General features: G+C 36.1%; 1 protein-coding gene across 2 annotated transcripts in view; it reads right to left on the reverse strand.

The window, feature by feature from the left end:
• BDP1 (BDP1 general transcription factor IIIB subunit) overlaps window positions 1-20366 on the reverse strand; it is an 89537-nt gene that overhangs the window by 42093 nt on the left and 27078 nt on the right. For both annotated transcript variants that reach the window (XM_069084992.1, XM_069084991.1), the window contains exons 8-15: window positions 18950-19004; window positions 13281-13424; window positions 11731-12009; window positions 10488-10626; window positions 9268-9429; window positions 7251-7416; window positions 3293-3384; window positions 428-614 (exon numbers count right to left, since the gene is read on the reverse strand). In XM_069084992.1, the coding sequence (XP_068941093.1) occupies window positions 428-614; window positions 3293-3384; window positions 7251-7416; window positions 9268-9429; window positions 10488-10626; window positions 11731-12009; window positions 13281-13424; window positions 18950-19004 (1224 nt within the window). The remainder of the gene's footprint in view (window positions 1-427; window positions 615-3292; window positions 3385-7250; window positions 7417-9267; window positions 9430-10487; window positions 10627-11730; window positions 12010-13280; window positions 13425-18949; window positions 19005-20366) is intronic.

Here is a 20366-nt window from a genome sequence, read left to right on the forward strand (position 1 = left end):
AAAAAATACAGAAAAATGTCAGTTATGCCAAAGAACAAAATTCATAATGTATTCCAAAAGGTAAAAGTATTTACATTTTAAAATAATATTTTACTTAGGTAAATATTAAAAATACTTTTCATATTCTAAGCAAACTACCACTGCTGAGGCAGAGGTAGAAAGGAAACGTCAACTGGAAAGCAAGGGTTATTTAAATGAGGTTATGGGAGAGGAAATGGAGGTCTTTCTGGAATTAAAGACTGGCCACAGCCTATACATAAAGTAGTTCTCTTCAAAATTCAGGTAAATTAGGGTTCCCTCTTTTTATTTGGGAAATCTGTTCTCCTAACCATGAGACTTTGACTTGTTTGTATCATAAGATTAATAAACTGTTAGATTTGATCTTGGGTCCAAGGCTTTTTTTTTTTTTAATAAAAAGAATACTTACACCTTTGGTGACAGTGGACTCACTCTCCTCCTCTTCCTTAGTTGCAGTTTTGTCTTCTGCTGCTAATACTTCTTTCTGGCCAGTTGTTCGAGCTATATGTGGCTTTGGTCTCTGCATTCGACCCCTCATTAAGCTTGGTGGTCTGAAAGCACTTGTCTTATTAGTTTCTTGTAAACCATGTTTTTCACTGGAAAAAAAAAAGGAGTGATAAAATAAGGGATGTCTTCTTCCTAACACATGATCTGTTATTTAGTATGTTTTATAATATGTGAATAACTAAGACGATTTTGTGAAACAGTTTCTTAAAAAAGTTAGAAATGTGTAACAAACTGATATTTCCCACCTTTCAGGCACTTCATTCAACTCCTGTAAAAAAGGAAAATAGAGGGGAAGCTAGGTGGCACAGTGAATAAAGCACCGGGCCTGGAGTCAGAAGGACCTGAGTTCAAATCTAGTCTTAGACACTTGACACACTTACTAGCTTTGTAACCTTGGGCAAGTCACTTAACCCCAATTGCTTTGCCCCCCCCCAAAAAAATAGGGGGGAGGAGTAGAAGAAAGAGAAAGGAATAGAGGGGCAGGGTAAAAAGAATAGAGTGGAGGTAAAGTATTCTAGCTGCCTAGAATTATGGCATTCATTATGAATTATTCATTCATTATGAATGAAATAAACAGTCACCAAAAACAAAAGCAACTGAAAGTTTCTCTGATGAGTCTCATTTCTCAAATGTATAGAAAACTAAGCCAAATTTATAAGAACACAAGTCATTCCCCAATTGATAAATGATCAAAGGATATAAACTGGCAGTTTTCAGAAGAAGAACTCATAACTATCCATAGACATATGAAAACAATACTCTAAATCACTACTGATTAGAGAATGCAAATTAAAACAACCTCCAAGTACCACCTCACAGGTATCAAATTGGCTAATATGACAGAAAAGGAAAATGTTGGATGTCAGATATGTGAGAAAACTGGGACATTAATCCACTATAAAGTTGTGAACTAATAAGCCAAGCAATTTGGAGACCATTTGGAACTTAGCCCAGAGGGCTATAAATCTGTATACCCACAGACACAGCAATATCTCAAAAAGATTAAAAAAAAATTAAAATAAAAGGAAAGGAAAAGGATCTATATGGACAAAAATAATTATAGAAGCTCTTTTTGTAGTGGCAAAGAACTGGTAACTGAGGGGATGCCCATTACTTGGGAAATGGCTAGGCAAGTTGTGGTACATGATTGTAATGGAATACTACTGTCCTATAAGAAATAATGAGGATAGGGGAGGCTAGTACAGTGAAACGAGCATGGTCCTGGAGTCAGAAGGACCTGAGTTCAAATCCAGCCTCAGACACTTAACACTTACTAGCCATGTGACCTTGGGCAAGTCACTTAACCCCAATTGCCCTGCCTTCCCCCTCTCCAAAAAGCTAAAAAAAAAAAAAAATAATGAGGATAGTTTCAGAAAAACCTGGAAAGACACATGAACTGATGCACACTGAAGTGATCAGAACAGTGTACACTCTGACACCAATATCATTCTATAATCAACTGTGAATGACTTAACTATCCTTGGCAACACAATGACAAGACAATTCCAAAAGACAAATGATGAAAAATGCTATTTGCCTCCAGAGAGAGAACTGATAAAGTGTGAATGCAGATCAAACCATATTTTTTTCTACTTTATTTTTCTTGGGGTTTTTTTCTGGTCTGTTTTCTTTCACAACATGACTAATATGTTAATGTTTTGCATGACTGCATATGTATAACCAAAACAAGTTACTTTCCTTCTCAATGAGGAGGGAGGGGAAGGAAAGAGAGAGAGAATTTGGAACTCAAAATGTTTAAAAAAGAATCTTAAGGGGCGGGTAGGTGGAGCAATGAATACAGCACCAACCCTAGAGTCAGGAGGACCTGAGATCAAATCCAGCCTCAGACACTTGACTTACTAGCCGTGTGACCTTGGGCAAATCACTTAACCCCAACTGCCCTGCCTTCCCCCTCCAAAAAAAAAAGAAATACCTGGGAAGTCAGGACAACAGGGTACACAGTAACAGCAATATTGTAAAGATGATCATCTCTGAAAGACCTAGCTACTCTGACCAATACAGTGATCCAAGACAATTCCAAAAGACCCATGATGAAAAATGATATCCACCTCCAGAGACAGCTGATGAACATAAATACAAACTGAAGCAAACTTTTTTTCCTCTTTATTTTTCTTGTTTGTGTTTTTTTTTTTTAGCAATATGGCTAATGCTGATGGAGTATGCATGACTTCCTATATATACATATTTCTTATCTTGTCAATGGGTGGAGGGGAGGGAATAAGGGGAAAGAGAACTTGAAACTGAAAATTAAAAATAAAAATAAAATTTTGAAAAATTAACAATTAATAAATCAAAATTCCTATGATGTTATCCTCTCCATTTATTAAATATGGATCTGTTTAGTGGCCTTTGACAATGGTAGTAAGAAAGGAGTTTCATAACCTATAGGAATAACTACTATAAACTACTATGTCTATACATATCAAAGCTCAATTGAGTTAGGTACATCTGTATTTTAAATGAACCTTAAATACAATCAGCAGAAATTAAAAAAATCAGAAATTAGAATAAGATAGGCATTTTTAGATAAGGACAATGTGGTGATCTGTTTTGCTTAACTATGCCATATTTGCTACAAGGGTTTTGTTTTTCTTTTTTACTTTTAAATTAAGGGAAGGAAAGAAAAGAAACACAATTTAGTTGAAAAACAAAACAAAATGAAAAACTGTGAAGTCATAATCATCTTCCATGAATATTGCCACCATTTCTGAATGCTATTTTAAAAATTATTTTTCCTGATACTTACAGAGATTCAGCTTCAGGTCCTGGACTCTCTGTTTCTGTGACTTCCTTTCCAGTAATATCAGGAGGGCTACATTCCTCTTTTTCAGTAAGATTCTGGAAAATTGTAAAATGTTAACCTATTTATACATAATAGTTATAGCAAAATAAGTTTTTGAAATTTAATTTAGTACCTGAATATAAGAAACAGAAGAAAATCCAGTAAGTCCAAATACAATATATAAAAAAATCTGACTATAATATAATGTAGGATGCTAGCAAGTATTTTAAACAAATACACAAGAACTTAGACATCCAAATGGAACTGTCCTTCTAAGGTGTCACAAAAGGAGTGCTCACACAACATTTACTAACCACTTAGTATATTTCTAGGCACTGTGTTAGATGCTAAGGATACAAATTCAAAGGCTGGAACAATTCCTACTCTCGAAGTGTACACTCTAAGAAGAAAAACGTAAGTACAACTTTAAGTATATGTTAAATATAAACAGAATACAAGATAATGAAATATAAAATAGTCACAGAGGCAGGGTATTTACAGTTGGAGGAATCATATTAGGTTACATGCAAAAGGTGATGTCTGAGTTGAATACTGAAGTGAGGGTACTCTATGAGGTGAAGAGGAGAAGGAAGTGCATTCCAGGCACAGGTACTCAGACAGGAGATGTTGCACCCTGACTAACGAACAGAAAGGTCATTTGGCTCACCTGCAAGATATAAGGAAGAGGAATAATTATAATGAGGCTGGAAAGACAGGTTGGGGGAAGATTGTAAGGGGCAACAGAGAATCCTGAAGTTTAATGAGAAGGGGAATGAAACATTTCTAGATCTGTACCTAAGAAAGTCATTTTGGCAGTTACATAGAGGATAAACTGAGATAGAGGTGAACTTGAGAGGACCAATTACTCGGGTGAGAAGAAAGAATGGATTGGATGTGCTAGATTTAGTGGACGGATAAAGTAGCAAAATTTGGCAAATGATTAGATATTTTGGGTGAGGAAAAGTGAAAAGATAAAAATAAGCCCAAGATTGTCAAGCTAGGAGATTGGAAGAATGGTGGAGCCTTTGATAGAAATAGAGAAATCTGGAAGAAGGGTAAAGTAAGGGAGGAAATCATGAACTTTGCTTAGGACACGCTGAGTTCAAGATACCCCTAGGATATCCAGTTTAAAATATCAAATAAGTAAAAGGCTGAAGTTCAGGGAAGACACTAAGACTGGACATACTGATTTAGGAGTCAAATTCATTAAAACCAAGGAGCTCCCCAAAAGCGGGTAAAAGAAAAAGCAGATACAGAACTGGGTTTTGGGGGAACACACAAAGTTTTAGTGAGTGTGATAATGATGAATCCAAAAAGAAGAGAGGAGGGTGAAGCTTCACAAAAATCAAGAAAAGAAAAAATATCCAGGAGGAGAGAGCAGTCAATAGTGTCAAATACATTAGAGAGGTCAACAAGGACAAAGACTGTGAAAAGACAGTCAGAACAGGCAACAAAGAGATCACTAGTAACAGTGGAGAGAGCCATTTCAGTTGAATGATGAGATCAGAAGACGTCAACAAAAAGCTTAGGTAGACTGAGTCTCCAATTAATAAATGGTAAAAGTATATGAACAGGAAATTTTGTTCTCAGAGGAAGAAACCTAAGATTTCTACAACCATATGAAAAAATACCCTAAATCATTCATAATTAGAAAAATGCAAATGATGCCCATAAGGCAGGTTTCATTTTTCCTTTTTTTCCCCAATGAGAATGGAGGGAAGGCAGTGGCAAAAGAACATAAATGCTTATCAACTGAAAAAAAAAAAAAGATTGGGGAGATTAAGGGAAAGGAAATGATGGTAAAGGGTGCATACAATTTCTTCAAGAAAAAAATGAGAAGTTATGATGTGTACCTTAATGAAGGTTTTTTAAAGGTTAGAGGAGAAATGAATGTATTTAAAGGTCATGTGGAAAGAACAAGTAGAGAGGGAGATGGTGAAGATAGAGAGAATAATAGCGACAGCAACTTGATAAAGAAAATGGAAAAGGATGGGAGCATGGGCACATGCAGAGGGGTTGGTCTTGGCAGGGACTATTTATTATCAGAGAGAGGAGGAAAAGAGAGAGGAGGGGATGATATCAAAGGATTCTGAGATGAGAGAAAGACAAAGAGCCCACATGCCATCAATTTTCCAAAAAACTGCGTGTGAAAGTCCTTATTCTTCAAGACTAGGGGGAAGATGTGGGAAGTTTGAGGAGAGAAAAGGTTTGGAATACTTTGGGGGAGGGAGGGGCAATAGGAAAATTGCACAGCTACAAAGAGGACCTACTCAAGGTTGAAGAATGTATATTTGTAATGGACCCAGTCAAAATAGTTGTTTGACTTTCTACAGCTCCATTCAGCAGCAAGTGAAGAGAAGAAGAAAGTGAGCATAATCCATGGCTGGGCGAGAGATGAACAGTGTCAGAACAAGGAGTAAGAGATCACTCTGTATCAGACTAGAAAGAGTACAACTGAAATGTTTAGCTATAGGGCTGAAGATGGGAAAGGAAAAAAGGTAAGTCAGAACAGGCATAAAGGCCTGACAAGAGGGATTGGTGTTTACAAAGAAGACAAATAGGTTTAGGAGGAGTAAAGCCTAAGAGACAGAATGACAAAAGATTATGAAAAAGAAGAAATGTCAGAGTTTTTGACCAAGGATGACATCCAAGCTGTGAGCACCCCTCTTCATGATGGAGGTGGTAGGGAGGTCATATGAAATGGGAAAACTGAGGAATCAAGAGGTTAGGAAATTTAAGGCAGCATCAGTATGAATGCTGAAGTCCTTAGTACAGGATATTAAGCTCAGTAGCTTTAAACTGCACTAATACTTTTGGGACACCCAGGACAAGGACAAGAAGTGGAGAGCATAAGAAGACAATTGAAGAGGTGAGGAAGACAGTGATCCAAAAGCTGAACTCCTTGAGAAAGGCAGAAGAATATCTTGATGGCCAGTACAGAACAGCCACCATGACTATACAGGGCAAAAAAATTATTCAGTCATCTCCACTTCAAAGAAGAGGCTGCTAAGTGATGGTGACAAAGGTAACGTCTGAAATTTTCAGTGCAGAAGCAAGGATTGTTTAGATTCACACAGACACACACACACACACGCTGGAGGGTACTAGGTATGAAGGAAAGTCTAGCCAGTGCTAGAGACAAAGGCCAGGGAACTAGGGACATCTTGGGGAAGACAGATTTTGGTGAGAATCAAAAAAGACCAGAAATATAAGGGAAAGAAGTCCAGAAACAAGGGAGGCTTGATTATGGAAGAGGACATGGGTGAGGAAGAGTTGAAGAGGATAAGGTGGGCACTAGCAGCGTAGTTCATGCCTAAGCGGAGTTTAAGTAACACAAGGCCACGTGTTACTTAATGAAAAGCAGTGGGTGGAAGATGGTTTAATATAGTCTCAATCTGGAAATGAAACCACAGATACTGGGCTTCAGTGCTCTATGTGATCCTCCGGGCTGGGTGGCAATGATGATGCCATTTCTCAAGAACATTCTTAGAAGTACATATTCAAAAATGTTTTCAGGAAAAGTTCACAAGCTTTATAACAAATATATTTCCTTTAAGCGTGGCACATCTCCACTTGAGACATGTAATCCATCACAATTCATTTTTACACATTCATTTATCAGACTTCAGTCAAATTTATTTTGTGATATTTCCAAAAATCATATTTATCTTCACAGGACAAATATTTGCTAACATTATGGATATTGGGAAAGCATTTAAAAAATTACTTCAGTAATGGAAATATCAATGGATTAAATATAGTGATTCATTTGGAAAACTTTATCATTTGGATTTATAAATTCTAGCACAGTAGTTCAAAAATATAGAGTATTACTCCATAGTCATACCTCACGCATTTTAATCAACCATTTGGAAAAAAAATTTATAATTTATTTTCAACTTAGTATCTCCCTATTCCATACCTTTTCAACATTTCCTGGAAGTTCTGGAAACGAATTTTTGCTCTCTACTTCAATTTTATTTTCAGCAGGTTCTGCTTTCTTTCCAAATGGTCCTAACAAGTTGGGTTTAGGCCTGAGGGGACGCCCTCTCACCTTGGGTTTGCTAGTATCAGCTTTTTCAGCTTCCCTAAAAAGAAAAAAAGCATAATGTTTAAACTATATTCAAACTAGAGAGTCTGAGTATGGTCAAAGACATGTAATTACAGAAAATAATGCTAAAAACAAAGTTATTATAAAAGAGACAGCCTACTGAAATATGGTCTTGTTTTAAAGCAGCACAAGATTACAGAATGAGTCACTGACCTGATCCTTACTACCTGCGTGACTCAGATCAGATCACTTAACATCCTCGAACCTCTGTTCTCTAACTGGTACAAAATGGATAATGATACTTACATTACCTCAGTCACAGTGTTACTGTGAAAAAAGCATTTGGTAGCTAATGATAGTTTAAAAAAAAAAAAAAAAAGAAGGGGGCGGCTAGGTGGTGCAGTGAGTAGAGCGCCAGCCTTAGAGTCAGGAGGACCTGGGTTTGGATCCAGCCTCAGACACTTGACACAAAAAATAAACTAGCCGTGTGACCTTGGGCAAGTCACTTAACCCCAACTGCCCTACCCTCCCCCCTCCAAAAAAGGAAAAAAGAAATAATGGAGGATGATTGAAATACCTTAAAAAATGCAACGAAAAGAACAAAAGGCCAGAGAGAAATCCAAAGAGCAAGACAGTCATGACAGTAGCATATTGAATTTATAACATACTTTTTTTTTTTTAAAAAAAGGTGTATTTATGGTTTCATACATAATCCCTCTTTCTGTTCTATTTTTTATATGGAAATGTTCTGTTTTTTAGTGTTCATTAAATTTACAATGAAAAAATATAGCTTTAAAGACTCTTAGATGATTAAGCACATGAGAGTTTATAAAAGATGCTCACTGAAGATGACTTTAATCAATGATTTATAGCCTCTACTTCTTTAATCAGATGAATGGATAATGGGGTAACCAGAAGTCCCCACTAATATTAGGTTATCCATATCTCCTATTAGTAGACAGCCTCTAAATTACATCAAGTCCCAAATCCTCTTTGGTTAAATCCATGCAGTACAAGAGACTGGTCTAACCATCCATGTGCAAAAAAAAAAAAAATTAATGCATCAAAAATAGACAAGAAGTGTATCAAATTAATACAAACACACACAGAGCAACAATAGAGGTACTGCTTGACCCAAGAGTACAGTGTGGAAGAGAATGAACCACATTCAGGGAAACTGCAAAGGGTTTTCAAGGGTCTTAAATTGTGGACTCCCACAAAAGCCCTGCTCCTTCCCTACATCAATTCCCCAGTGATGTTACATGGCTACAACAATGAAACACCACAAATCCCTAAAATGGCAAATGGAAAGGTGTATTATAAACATAACTAAGTTGTGCCGTGTCTGTAACCAACAACAGCCTGAAAGGAAGAAATGGTATAAAAAAATACAGTCTCATATAAGTGGAAAAGGGTGAAAGCTGCTTATCTAGTTAAAAAAAATTTGACTGAACAAATAGTAAAATAGCATAACTGAGATATTTAAAAAGAGGAAGGTCTCTAGTATGTTGCTAGAGAAACAATGCAGCAATATTGAAAAACCAGAAAAAGACGAAAATATTTCAAAGGATATGCGCTAATATGGAAAGAATGACCACACGGATGATATTCTCAGTCCTACAAAACCCATGAAAAAGTAAAAATGAAAACCCTGACACTTGTGACTTAATTTCTTATAGAGGCATTGTTAGAATCAGCAACTTACTAGGAATCATACACCTATTCTATAGTATCTAAAGATAAAGAGCTAATGGCACAATGCCATATGTCTTTAGCATTCACTTAATGGCAAAAGGAAAGTGCACTGAATCTAACCCTTGGAAATGAAATGCACATTCAACACACCACTTCTCTTCCTCCTACAATTTCAACTATAAAAGATACTTACAGGAGTTTAATATTAGTATCACTAATTTTTTCTCCCACGTTGCTGTCAATTTGAACAATCTGAGTCAATTCTTTACTTTTGGTTTTTGAAGGAGACAAATCTAAAACCTCTGGTTCAGAGGATTCAACTGCTGCCACTGATTCGACATTATCATCTTGATTACTGAAGAAGAAATGCACGGTGAAAGAGATGTGATATACTTTAGCATGCATAGATATTCAGAAGTCTTTACAGCAAGGAAATTCTAAGAAGTATGCAGTTCATACTTGAAAAGGCAATCTCACATATTACTTAACAAATTCAATTTGATACTGTCTTGTTCCTATAGTTTCTTTGCACATGATTTTCAGTGAATAACATTCAAAGTTGTTTCTAATTAATTCAATTTATGATACTATGCCTATTTTCTAACAGTAATATTCTTTCAAAAATACAGGAAAACAATATCTATCACTAGAAAAAATTTACATAGGCTTTACAAACGATGTGAAAGGAAGAAAATTAAATTAACTATTAAGATTAGACAAACTGAGGTTATTAAAGGCAACCTGTATATGTGCTTGAATGGAAAATACACCTAAAACTTATTTGCAAAGAAAAATTAAGTTTATCTAAGTATATTCTGAAAAAAATCCATCTTCAGAGTAAGTCACTACTACAAGTTAACACAAGCAAGCTCTGTTCAAGAGAGACCCTAGGAAGTAGCAAAATGTAAAATTATTACCTATATGAGGTTGATTAGTACAAATTTACACATACAAAGTATTTGAAGCTAGCCCTTTCAAGGTTAAGTTGTTGGCATTATGTGTAGTGGGTGATCATAAAGTAATAAAGTTGTTTCTACAAGTCAAACAAACAAAAATCAGTGTTTATCTAATTTTTAATTTAAGAGACTCAAACCAAAATAGGATTTTACCGAGTTGGCCATTGGTGGGCATTAGTTGTAACCCATATAAAAGAGTATTAACTGATAGAAAATTCCAGGTGGTAGGTGCTGTCCCCTTCTAGATTAAATACTAGGAGATATTTTTGGAGGAGTAGAGCTAACAATTACAGTTCTATCAAATACTCCTGCTTTTCAAAGGAGGTGGCTATGCATTGAAATAACCAGATTTTATTTCACCATACAATTATTTTAAATAAAAAACTATGCCTATAAGCCTGGCATAATCCAAGAAAACTAGAAAGACAGTGAACTTGTTGAAAAGTATTAAAATTACCTTGCTGAAGAGATGTGTTCAGTTTCATTCTTATCATTTTCATTGCAAGCAATCTCATCTAGGTTTTCTAAAGTGGAAACTTCCAAGTCTTTATTACATTCATCCCAATTTGTTACAGTTACCAAAAGTTGACACTTCTCTATTAACAAACAATGATACAAAATGAATGTTATTTTAGAAATGCATGAAGTGAAAAATTTTTCAATTTTTTTTTTTAAGCAATTGGGGTTAAGTAACTTGCTCAAGGTTACACGGCCAGGTGTTTCTGGGTGGGAACTAAGTGTCTGAGCACGGATTCGATCCCAGGTCATCCCAACTCTGGGGCCAGTGCTCTTACCCACTGTGCTACTGGCCGTCCCTCAATATTTTTTTTAACAAATGAGTATAAAAATTTTTTCTAAGCCTATAATTTGGAAAATACTGAATATTTAATGATTGATTCAATAAATAATTTTTTTTTATTATCACTGACTACATGCAAACCACCCTACCAGGACTCCCTTAAAATCTGAAAGCAGATATTAAAGGACAGTGGAAAGAGCATTAGTTGTCTTGTCATAAAACACAACTTTTGAGTAACAGCTCTGCTATTTATTAGGTACATCACTATCAATAAATCATGTAACGTCTCTGCATTAGTTTCCTTATCTGTAAAATAAGAATGATACTTTGCTACCTCAAAGGACTATTAGGAGGCAATGCACACAAACAGGCAGTGCATGTCAACCACTTTGCAAACGAAAAAGAACAAACAATATAACTGTAGGCTGTTAGCATTATTACCTGGTAGTACCCAGTCCCACTTATTCTGTGTATGCATCTGGATGGACCAAGTCTAGTTAAATTAGTGACCAAATTATAATGGTTCTTATGATCTGTTACTCCTTTTTCACTTACCTTTAACTCATCTGTCATCTTAACAATACAAATTTTTAACCCATGAGGATAGAAACAAGGTTTACTCTATATCTAGTACTTTCACCTTCCCACCTCAACCTCACAGAAACCAATGGTGAAAAACATGCGAGTTCTAATAAGTGTAATTATGCTTCCAATAGAAACCATCTCCTCATGCCAATGCATCTCTGTCAAAACAGTAAGTCACTTAGACACAGTACTATGAATAAAAAAATCAGCATTTAATAAGTATTATTTGACAGTGATTATTCAAAAGCAAAATATAATCGAAAAGTTCAGCTGCACAAAAAGTACTGAATAACCTTTGCTATAAACCATCACTCACTTTTATTGGGTTTCTCTCCTTTCCAAGTGTCTGAGGGGCCAATGGCCTCCTTTGAAAGGCTCTCTGTTTCTCGCTCATCAATGTCATCCTTTTTCTTCCTTTTCCGTTTCTTTCTGTTCACCACAGACTCTACTATGGTCTGTCCTGTTACATTCAAAGACTGGTCGTTCTCTTTCTCAACCATCTCAGCAGCCATTTCCGTTCCTTCCATGCCTGAGATTCTAGCATTCAGAGAATCATCTGGATCATCATTCACTTCACCACTGGCAACTCTATTCACTAAAAACAGAAATATCTATAAATTTTCTATCTTCACTTTCAAATGTTAATTTTTTTTCAGACAGGCGAACAGCCAACTTTAAAGGAAAAGACATAAAGGCAAAACAATGAAATAAACATAAGTAAAAATGAAGTAAAGAGTATAAAAAGTACAAAAAGGGGAAAGAGGACAAATGGAGATTAAACCAGATTTTCTCCACGTCAAAACAGTGAACAGTATTTAAACATTCTGGAAACTTGCTCCTGTTCTTAAGAGTAATCTTCATAGAAAACAAGTTACAAGGAAGTGAGGTTTCTTCCAGACATAGATCTCTGATCCTATGAACTGAGAAAGTTTTAAAAAGAACTTAGTAAATCAGAATTAACAGAATTATTTTAGAATTTATTACTGCAGAATTGATGTTATTTCTTTCCAATTTAGCACAGGTAGCAAGTGAAAAATAGCTAAGAATTATATACTGTGAAATGAAGTATGATGTTCTCAGCACTATTTCCACGAAGACAGAGACAATAAAGAAGACGAAGCACTCGAGAAACCTTTGGATTTAACCCTAACTCCATCACTAACTAGCTGGTTTGACCTTGGTGAAGTCACCTGAGTTCATCAGCTTCAAATTCCTCAGGTGTAAAATGATTATTAAATAACTTCCTAGCTCTAAGATCCTATAATTCCATTATTTCAGTAGTATATACTATGTAAGTATATGTGTGTGTGTGTGTAAGTATATACTATGTAAGGAGGACTTAAAGGATACAGTTAAGAAAAATCTAAATATGCTTACAGATCAAGAAGTTTATGTAGAAATAATTTTCCAAAAAAAAAAACCAAAACTGCCTTTGAGGTGCCAAAGGTACTCAAATGCATTAATGGCATAAAACAGATCTCTTAAAGTAAAGGAAATCAGATTTCTGTTAAAAAATAATTAGAGTCAAATACAAAATAATTAAAGATTGCTTTTACACTGGAAATCAGTACTGCAGCATTATGATATGGTGTTAACTACATAGGCCTACATGGATAGCATATAACAACCATCATACTCCAGGTTTTTTAGAATGCAACTATAGAATAGATTGTGTGTGTGTGTGTGTAACATTTACAGATTATTATTCATAAATAACTATGAAGTTGAAGAAAAATCAATCACCCATTAGTTGAATGCTCTGATCCTGATGTTTCCAACTTACAGAATTACCTATAAAACCTCAAGTATTATTGAGAATAAAGATGCAGCCAAATCAATATTATTTCATACTCTCATTTATAATACCATTTTGTTTTTTTCGAGGTTTAGAAGACTTCTTCTCTTTTGTATTTTGATTTTTAACAGTTTTCTGTTTTCTTTTCTCCTCTTCTGCAAGGACCTTCTCAAGCAAACGAGCAAAGAAATCGAAGTCAAAGGGGCGTTTCTCTTCTGTCCAAAATAAAACGTAAAAAACGTTTCTGGTCATGATTTCCAAAATATCCTAAAAGTTAGGATAAATATATTATCTAATGACCTGAGGGCATGCCAAAAAGCCTACCCAGATCCACCTATCCTCCTGCTACTATCACCTCATAATGACAAAAATAAGCAGAGTGGTTAGCAGAGGGGTTAGAGTGCTAGAAGTCAGGAAAACCTGGGTTCAAATCCAGCCTCAGACACTTACTGTGTGACCCTGAGCAAGACACTCAACCTGTTTGCCTTAATTTCCTCATTTATAAAGTGCTAATAACAAAAGAACCTACCTCCTACTGCTATTGTGAAGATCAAATGAGATACTATTTGTAAAGCACAGTGCCTGGCACATAGTAGGTACTACATAAATGCAACTTATTGTTTATTACTACTACTCAAACAACTACTGTCACCATTATTAATATTATTATTATATCCCTTTAAGCAGCACTAGGAACAGTAGACAAATGAATGGAATAGCAAACCATCAAGGATTGTATCCAAAGCAATGGCATTAAACGAATCACAGTAAGGACCCAAGGATTTACTGGTAGATCTGGAAAGGACAACAAAATATCCTGATCCAAATTCTTTGTCAGTTCTGACACTTTATATTAATTACTGTGGGTAGTTTGGTTAGAGGCTAGTCTTAAAAAAGCAAAATTAGCATATGAAAAAACTTAGTGCCTCAAGAAATTTATTACCCTTTGACCCAGAAACACCACTACAAGGTCTGTACCCCAAAGAAATCAAAGAAAAGGGATAAGGACCTATATATGCACAAAAATATTTATAGCAGCTTTTTTTTGTGGTGGCAAAGAATTGGAAACTGAGAGGATGCCCATCAACTGGGAAACAGCCAAACAAGGTATGGTGTATAATTGTAACAAAATACTATTACTCTATAAAAAGTGATGAGCAGGATGGTTTCAGAAAAATCTGGACTTATATGATGCAAAATGAAATGAGCAGAAGCAGGAGAATGCTGTACACACACTAGCAATACTGTAACAATGATTAACTGTAGAAGACTTAACTAGTCTGATTAATACAATTAGTACAATTCTAAAGGATCCATGATGAAAATTTTTCTTCAAAGAGAGAACTGATGAACTCTGAGTGCAGACTGAAAAATTCTTTTTCACTTTCTTTATGTTTCTTTCTTTTTATTGTTGTTGGGGTTTTTTGTAACACAGTTAATAAGGAAAAGTTTTGGATGACTTCACATATATAAGTGATATCATATGTCTGCCTTCTCAAAAGTATAGGGGAGGGGCAGGAAGGAGGGAGAGAATTCTTTATATCAAGTCATTAATACTGGACATCATAGGTCAGTCTTAGGACTAAGCCCATAATATCCCTAAAATGTATAATTTTATGAGTCTATTCCAAAAGTTCCCCACATGCTCTGTTGCAAACGGATTGAAACAGATGATTTTAATTTGAATCCCAACTTTGATATTTGCAATATCCTTATGTCAACCTCTCTGTGCTTCAGTTCCTTATCTGTAAAATAAGAAAATTAGACTAAATGCAAAATAAAAGTCACAGAAAAGTATGCCGGTTTTAAAAATGTGTAGGTTTGAAAAATGTTGGTTTTTCTGTTATAGATTTGAATCTATCAAAAAAAAATTAACTTAAAAATATACTGTATTGATGACTTTTTTCTTCCTATCAGTCATTTCAACACTACCTCCTGACAGAACCCTCCCTTATGATAAAGAAAAATAATTGATAAGGAAACATGGTCTGACAATGCATACAGTATTCTGTCATATCTGTCTTCCCTCTTTCTGCCACAAGGCAAAAGATGTATTTGTTACCTGTGCTGATGTTTCCTATGTGTTCACTGGCTGACTTCCTTTTACTGATCTTTTCACTTACACTGCTATAATGACTACTTTGTATCATTCTTTTTTGTTCTCCTTATTTCCTTTTGCATCAGTTCATATCAATCTTTCTATGTTCCTCTTAATTCCTCATATTAATGCATCATTTCCTACTGTACCAAATTAACATATTTTTCAACTGTGACAAATTTTACAAAATCTCCAAGTTGGAACAGTCTTGAGATCACCTAGCCCAAACTGGACAGAATTTCTCTGTATAAGATTCCTCACAGGGTAATCCTGCCTCGGCTTAAAGACCTCCAGTAGTAAGAAATTATCTACCTAATGAAGTAGCCTATTCTACTTTGGGGTATCTCTAATCCCTAAGGAGATACTTCTGAACACTGAGCCAAAATTTTGTCTCTCAAAAACTTTTATTCATTTATCACATCTGTGTCTTCTGAGGCCAACGTCAGAACAAGGCCGATCCCAACAAGTCAACCTTCCCATTAAATATAACTATTAAACATAACTCTCCTCCAGGCTTAACATCTCCAGTTCCTTCAACTGATATGGCTTGGCCTCCAGTCCTTTTATCCTCCAGGTTATCCCCACAGACACACTGACTTATAAATGTCCCCCCAATAAACAGGGCACTCAGAACTGAACATGATGTTCTACATATACTTTGACTAAGGTAGCTTGGGGTTGTGTTCATTTTTTTGGCTGCTCTGTCACGTTAAAGGTCAAATTGAATTCATAGTCCACCAAAATCCTAAATCATACAACCTGCTGCCATCTTCCCCAAGTGTGAATTATGCAGCCCAACGAAGGGAGGGCTACACATTTATCCCTATTAAATTTCAACTAATTAGATTTGTTCCCTCTGTCCTAGAGATCTTTTTGAGATCTGAACTCTGCCACCCAACATATTCCCTTATCTATCTAACATGTTATTCTTTCCCGATTTGTGGATCTCAAATTAAATAAGCATAGATAGCACTGATGTCTTCAAACAAGTCACCAATAAAAATTTCTACAACTGCCACCAAGGACTAATTCCTGGAGCTCTGTTAAAAGCTAACTTTACTCCTGACCTAAATCCATAAATACAGTTGACTATCAATGAGGCCCTATCTCTCCGTCTTTTCCACAAAGACATAATGTAACATTATCAAATGATGTCTAGATTCAGGTATACTATATTTATAAACTTTCCCTTCTCAACCAGTTTCGAAAATTAAAATAAGGGCTGGCTTATCAGTTTTCCTTTTTTAAAAGCTCACAAAGTAGGGGGTGAGTAGGGGGCAACTAGGTGGTGCAGTGAATAGAGCACTGGCCGTGGAGTCAGGAGGACCTGAGTTCAGATCTGGCCTCAGACACTTAACACAAAAAACTAGCCATGTGACCTTGGGCAAGTCACTTAACCCCAATTGCCCTACCTTCCCCTCTCCAAAAAAAGAAAAAAAAAAAGCTCACAAAGTATTCCTTTAATAAAATAATTCTAAAATTTTTAAGGTATAGAAATAAAGAACACAGGTCTTTAGGGTGAAAAAAATCAACTTTCTGTTCCTCTTTGGAGAAATCAGAACATTTCATTTGCTCATCTTTAACCCTACAGTACCTGTCCTCTTTGCTATGATTTTCCAAAGTCCACTGTTAATGAGTCAATGATCCTTTATTGACAGTAATTTCCTTAACAGACATGTTCCATAACTTAAATCTGGTAGTCACGGAAAGTGGCCTTTGGTCCTGCTGAACTGCTCCACAGCCCAAAGATTTTTAGCAACACTGCTCTCAAATGGAAATAATGTTTAGGACCAAGTTAGGCCAGGCTGTCTAGGTCTCATCCTAGACAACATTCTAAATTCCCAAAGGACCTGGTTGGGAGGAGGGGAGGAGGAGAAGTATCCCATTCATCTGTCTCAATATACATGAATTTTTTTAAAATTAAGCATATATTTAAAAAACCTTAAGATTTTTCTTTCCAATTTTTTTTTTCTAATACCATTAATCAGTATTTCTAATAATACAAAAGACTTCTCAGGTCTCTCTGAGACCTCTAAGGTTGCCTCTGCTCTGAACACTCTCCCTTACTCTACCTTGTCCAATTAATACCCCAAACCTGGCCCTTTTCTGAAAACTTCAATATTCTCTACTAGAAACATTGGTATCTCATGCTTATATAATAAGGGCCTAGACCAGGCATTTACTTTCCTGCTGCATCAGAGATGGGAAACCAATCAAGTATGCCTGAGTGAAAAATCTGCTCCTTCTGACTAAAATATATGTTTGCTTCCTTACACAGCTGCCCTGAGGTGGAGGAAATAGGGTTACAGCCATCATACACATCAACTAGGATGAGTAATGCACAGCTAGTGAACCTGGGTTCCAAGTCTAAGGACAAGCTCTCCAAAAGACTTGCCCATTTCCTCCCCCTGCCATGGCCTGAAAATCATTGTGACCAAGGTTCTAGACTTCCCTACTTGTATACTTCCATTGCTGTACCTGTCCCAAATGTCTCACATTAGGCCTTAAGATTAACACTATAATAATGGCCTACTGCATTACTGACCTGACTTATAAAAAGCTACATTAACACCTGGCCGTGTAACCTTGAACAAGTTACTTAACCCCAATTGCTTAGGGGCGGCCAGGTGGCTCAGTGAGTAAGAGCACCGGCTCCAGTGTCGGGATGACCTGGGAATCAAATCCGGGCTCAGATACTTAGCACCACACCCAGAAATAACTGGCCGTGTAACCTTGAGCAAGTTACTTAACCCCAATTGCTTTAAAAAAAACAAAACTACATTAAGACTCCAAGTTTACAAACTTGTCCGCTATTATTTTAATAATCATTCAATATTGATATTATACATTCCTCATGAACATGATTTGCTTTGATATAAGGAACATGATAAAAACTTAAAAGGTTAGAGTAAAATAAAAAACACTTTAAATATTTAACATCTTTGTAGTTTTCCTGTGGGGTTTACTTTCAAAGAGAAAAAAAAATTCTAGATAAATTTTCAAATCAGACATGAAACTTAAAAATCAAATAGCATGTAAGAGAAATAATAAACATTCATATATACAAAAAAGAAAAACAAATCTGATATTAGGACCTGGTGATCTTAGTACCACCATTCCTTTCTCAAAGGGGAGATAACCTCCATTCCACTGACCTTTTTATGCCAATGATTAAATGTACTCAGACACTTATATGTACCAGGCAATAGAAAACAGGAAAGAAATCAAATAGCCATGGTAAGCCCTACAATCACTGTTCAGTCCTTACTAATTCTCGATCTCCTAGACTGAATTATCCACCTCCTAGACTGGATTCTCCATCAGCCCACATATAGTACATGTCTACTCTACCATATGTTTATAGACCTCCTTAGATCTGAAGCAGATCTATCTGTCTACTCCAACCAGCCTTAACTGGAAATGATTTTTCTATGTAGGCCTGAAATATGTGCCAGATCCTTTTTTGTTCACTATGAATTTTGGGCTTAGACCCTCCTACACAGCTATATTCCAGCAGTGCCCACATCTCCCCAGCATGACAATAACAAAAAAGTCTACTCTGAAATAAAGTGAATAAGGATATAAAGCTTATTAAAGAGCTCTCTAAATAACATGAATTTTTTTAAAAGTTAGAATACTTACGAAATGCTTTGTCAATCCTCCACCCATTTGCTTTTTCCTCACGTTTAAACTTATTCTGTAAAAATGAAATAAAATCTCATCTGTAATTTTCCTTCAATAGAAAGAATGCTAAAAGGGTGGCTAGATGGTACAGTGAATAGAGCACTGTAATGGGAATGCAAATTTGGGAGATCTTCCCTGCCCCTAGGCTAAAGTGCACCAGAAGCCTGAGGAGGGAGGCTTGTTTTTCAGTAGATACTTTTTGATTGGCCAGTGAGTCAATAAGGTTGTTACATTCTCTGAGCCAGGAGAAGGCTATATAAGCCCTGATGTGTAGCTTTGTTTTGGGACTCACTTTGAGAAGTGTTCTGTGATTTAATCTGAATTCTGGGAAGCCGTTGTTGAGAGTCCCCCGGCTTTGAAAAACCCAGATGTGGAAACCCAGATGTTGACTGGGTATGGATGTAATGGTTGGACAGTTTGGAAATCTGTCTACTTGATCTGTTTCTGTCTTGATAATTCTGCCTGTATGCTTTGAAGTTCGGGGTGCTGACCTTTTTTCCCCTGAACAAGGTAAACGATATATGTCTGACTGATTAAAGTAAGCTTGTTAACCCATTTTGAGTTGCTTTCCTTTAACAAAGCAGATCCAAGAACCTGTGGTGGCGGCAAACCCTGAGGACGCTTGGGGTGCTTGCTGCTACAAGCACCAACCCTGGAGTCAGGAGAACATGAGTTCAAATCTGACCTCAGACACTTAACACTTATTAGCTGTGTAACCTTGGGCAAGTCACTTAACCCTAATTGCCCTGTCTTACCCTCTCCAAAAAGAAAAAAAAAACTCAGGAGAACCTGAGTTTAAATCCGACCTCAGACAATTAACACAAACACACAAAAAAACCTAGCTGTGTGACTTTGGGCAAGTCACTTAACCCCAACAGTCCTACCTTCCCCCTTCCTAAAAGAAAAAAAAAAGAATGCTAAAACGGCAGGGGGGTGAACAGGGTGGCATTTGGACTTGATGATCTTTAAGGGCCCTTTCAGCTCTAGAACTAGAAAACTATGAGGTACAAAATGCCATGGAGGGTCAAAGGAAAGAAAAATTCTATCTAAAGAAAAAGGGGAAGATCAAGGAAAAGGATGCCTTACCAGAAAAGCAACAGTTAAGATGGGGTCTGAAAAATGTGTAAGATTGTGATGGGTGGAAACAGAAGGGAAAAGGGAAACCCAAATTCAAGGTAAAAACATGATGCAGAGGTGGGAAAATGAAGTAAACATTTAAGGAATAGCAAATGGTCCAGTTTACCAGAAGCATGGAAAAGTAATAGGAAAAAAATACAAGGAATATAGGTAGGGGCCAGAATGTAGAGGACTTTGAATATAAATTCAAAATAAAAAATAAAGAGCTCCAATTTTATTTTATAGGCAACAAACTAAC

Source organism: Petaurus breviceps, unplaced genomic scaffold (assembly GCF_028583685.1).
Source record: "Petaurus breviceps papuanus isolate PSGF00001 unplaced genomic scaffold, PetGlider_PUasm1.0 175, whole genome shotgun sequence".
NCBI lineage: Eukaryota > Metazoa > Chordata > Mammalia > Diprotodontia > Petauridae > Petaurus > Petaurus breviceps.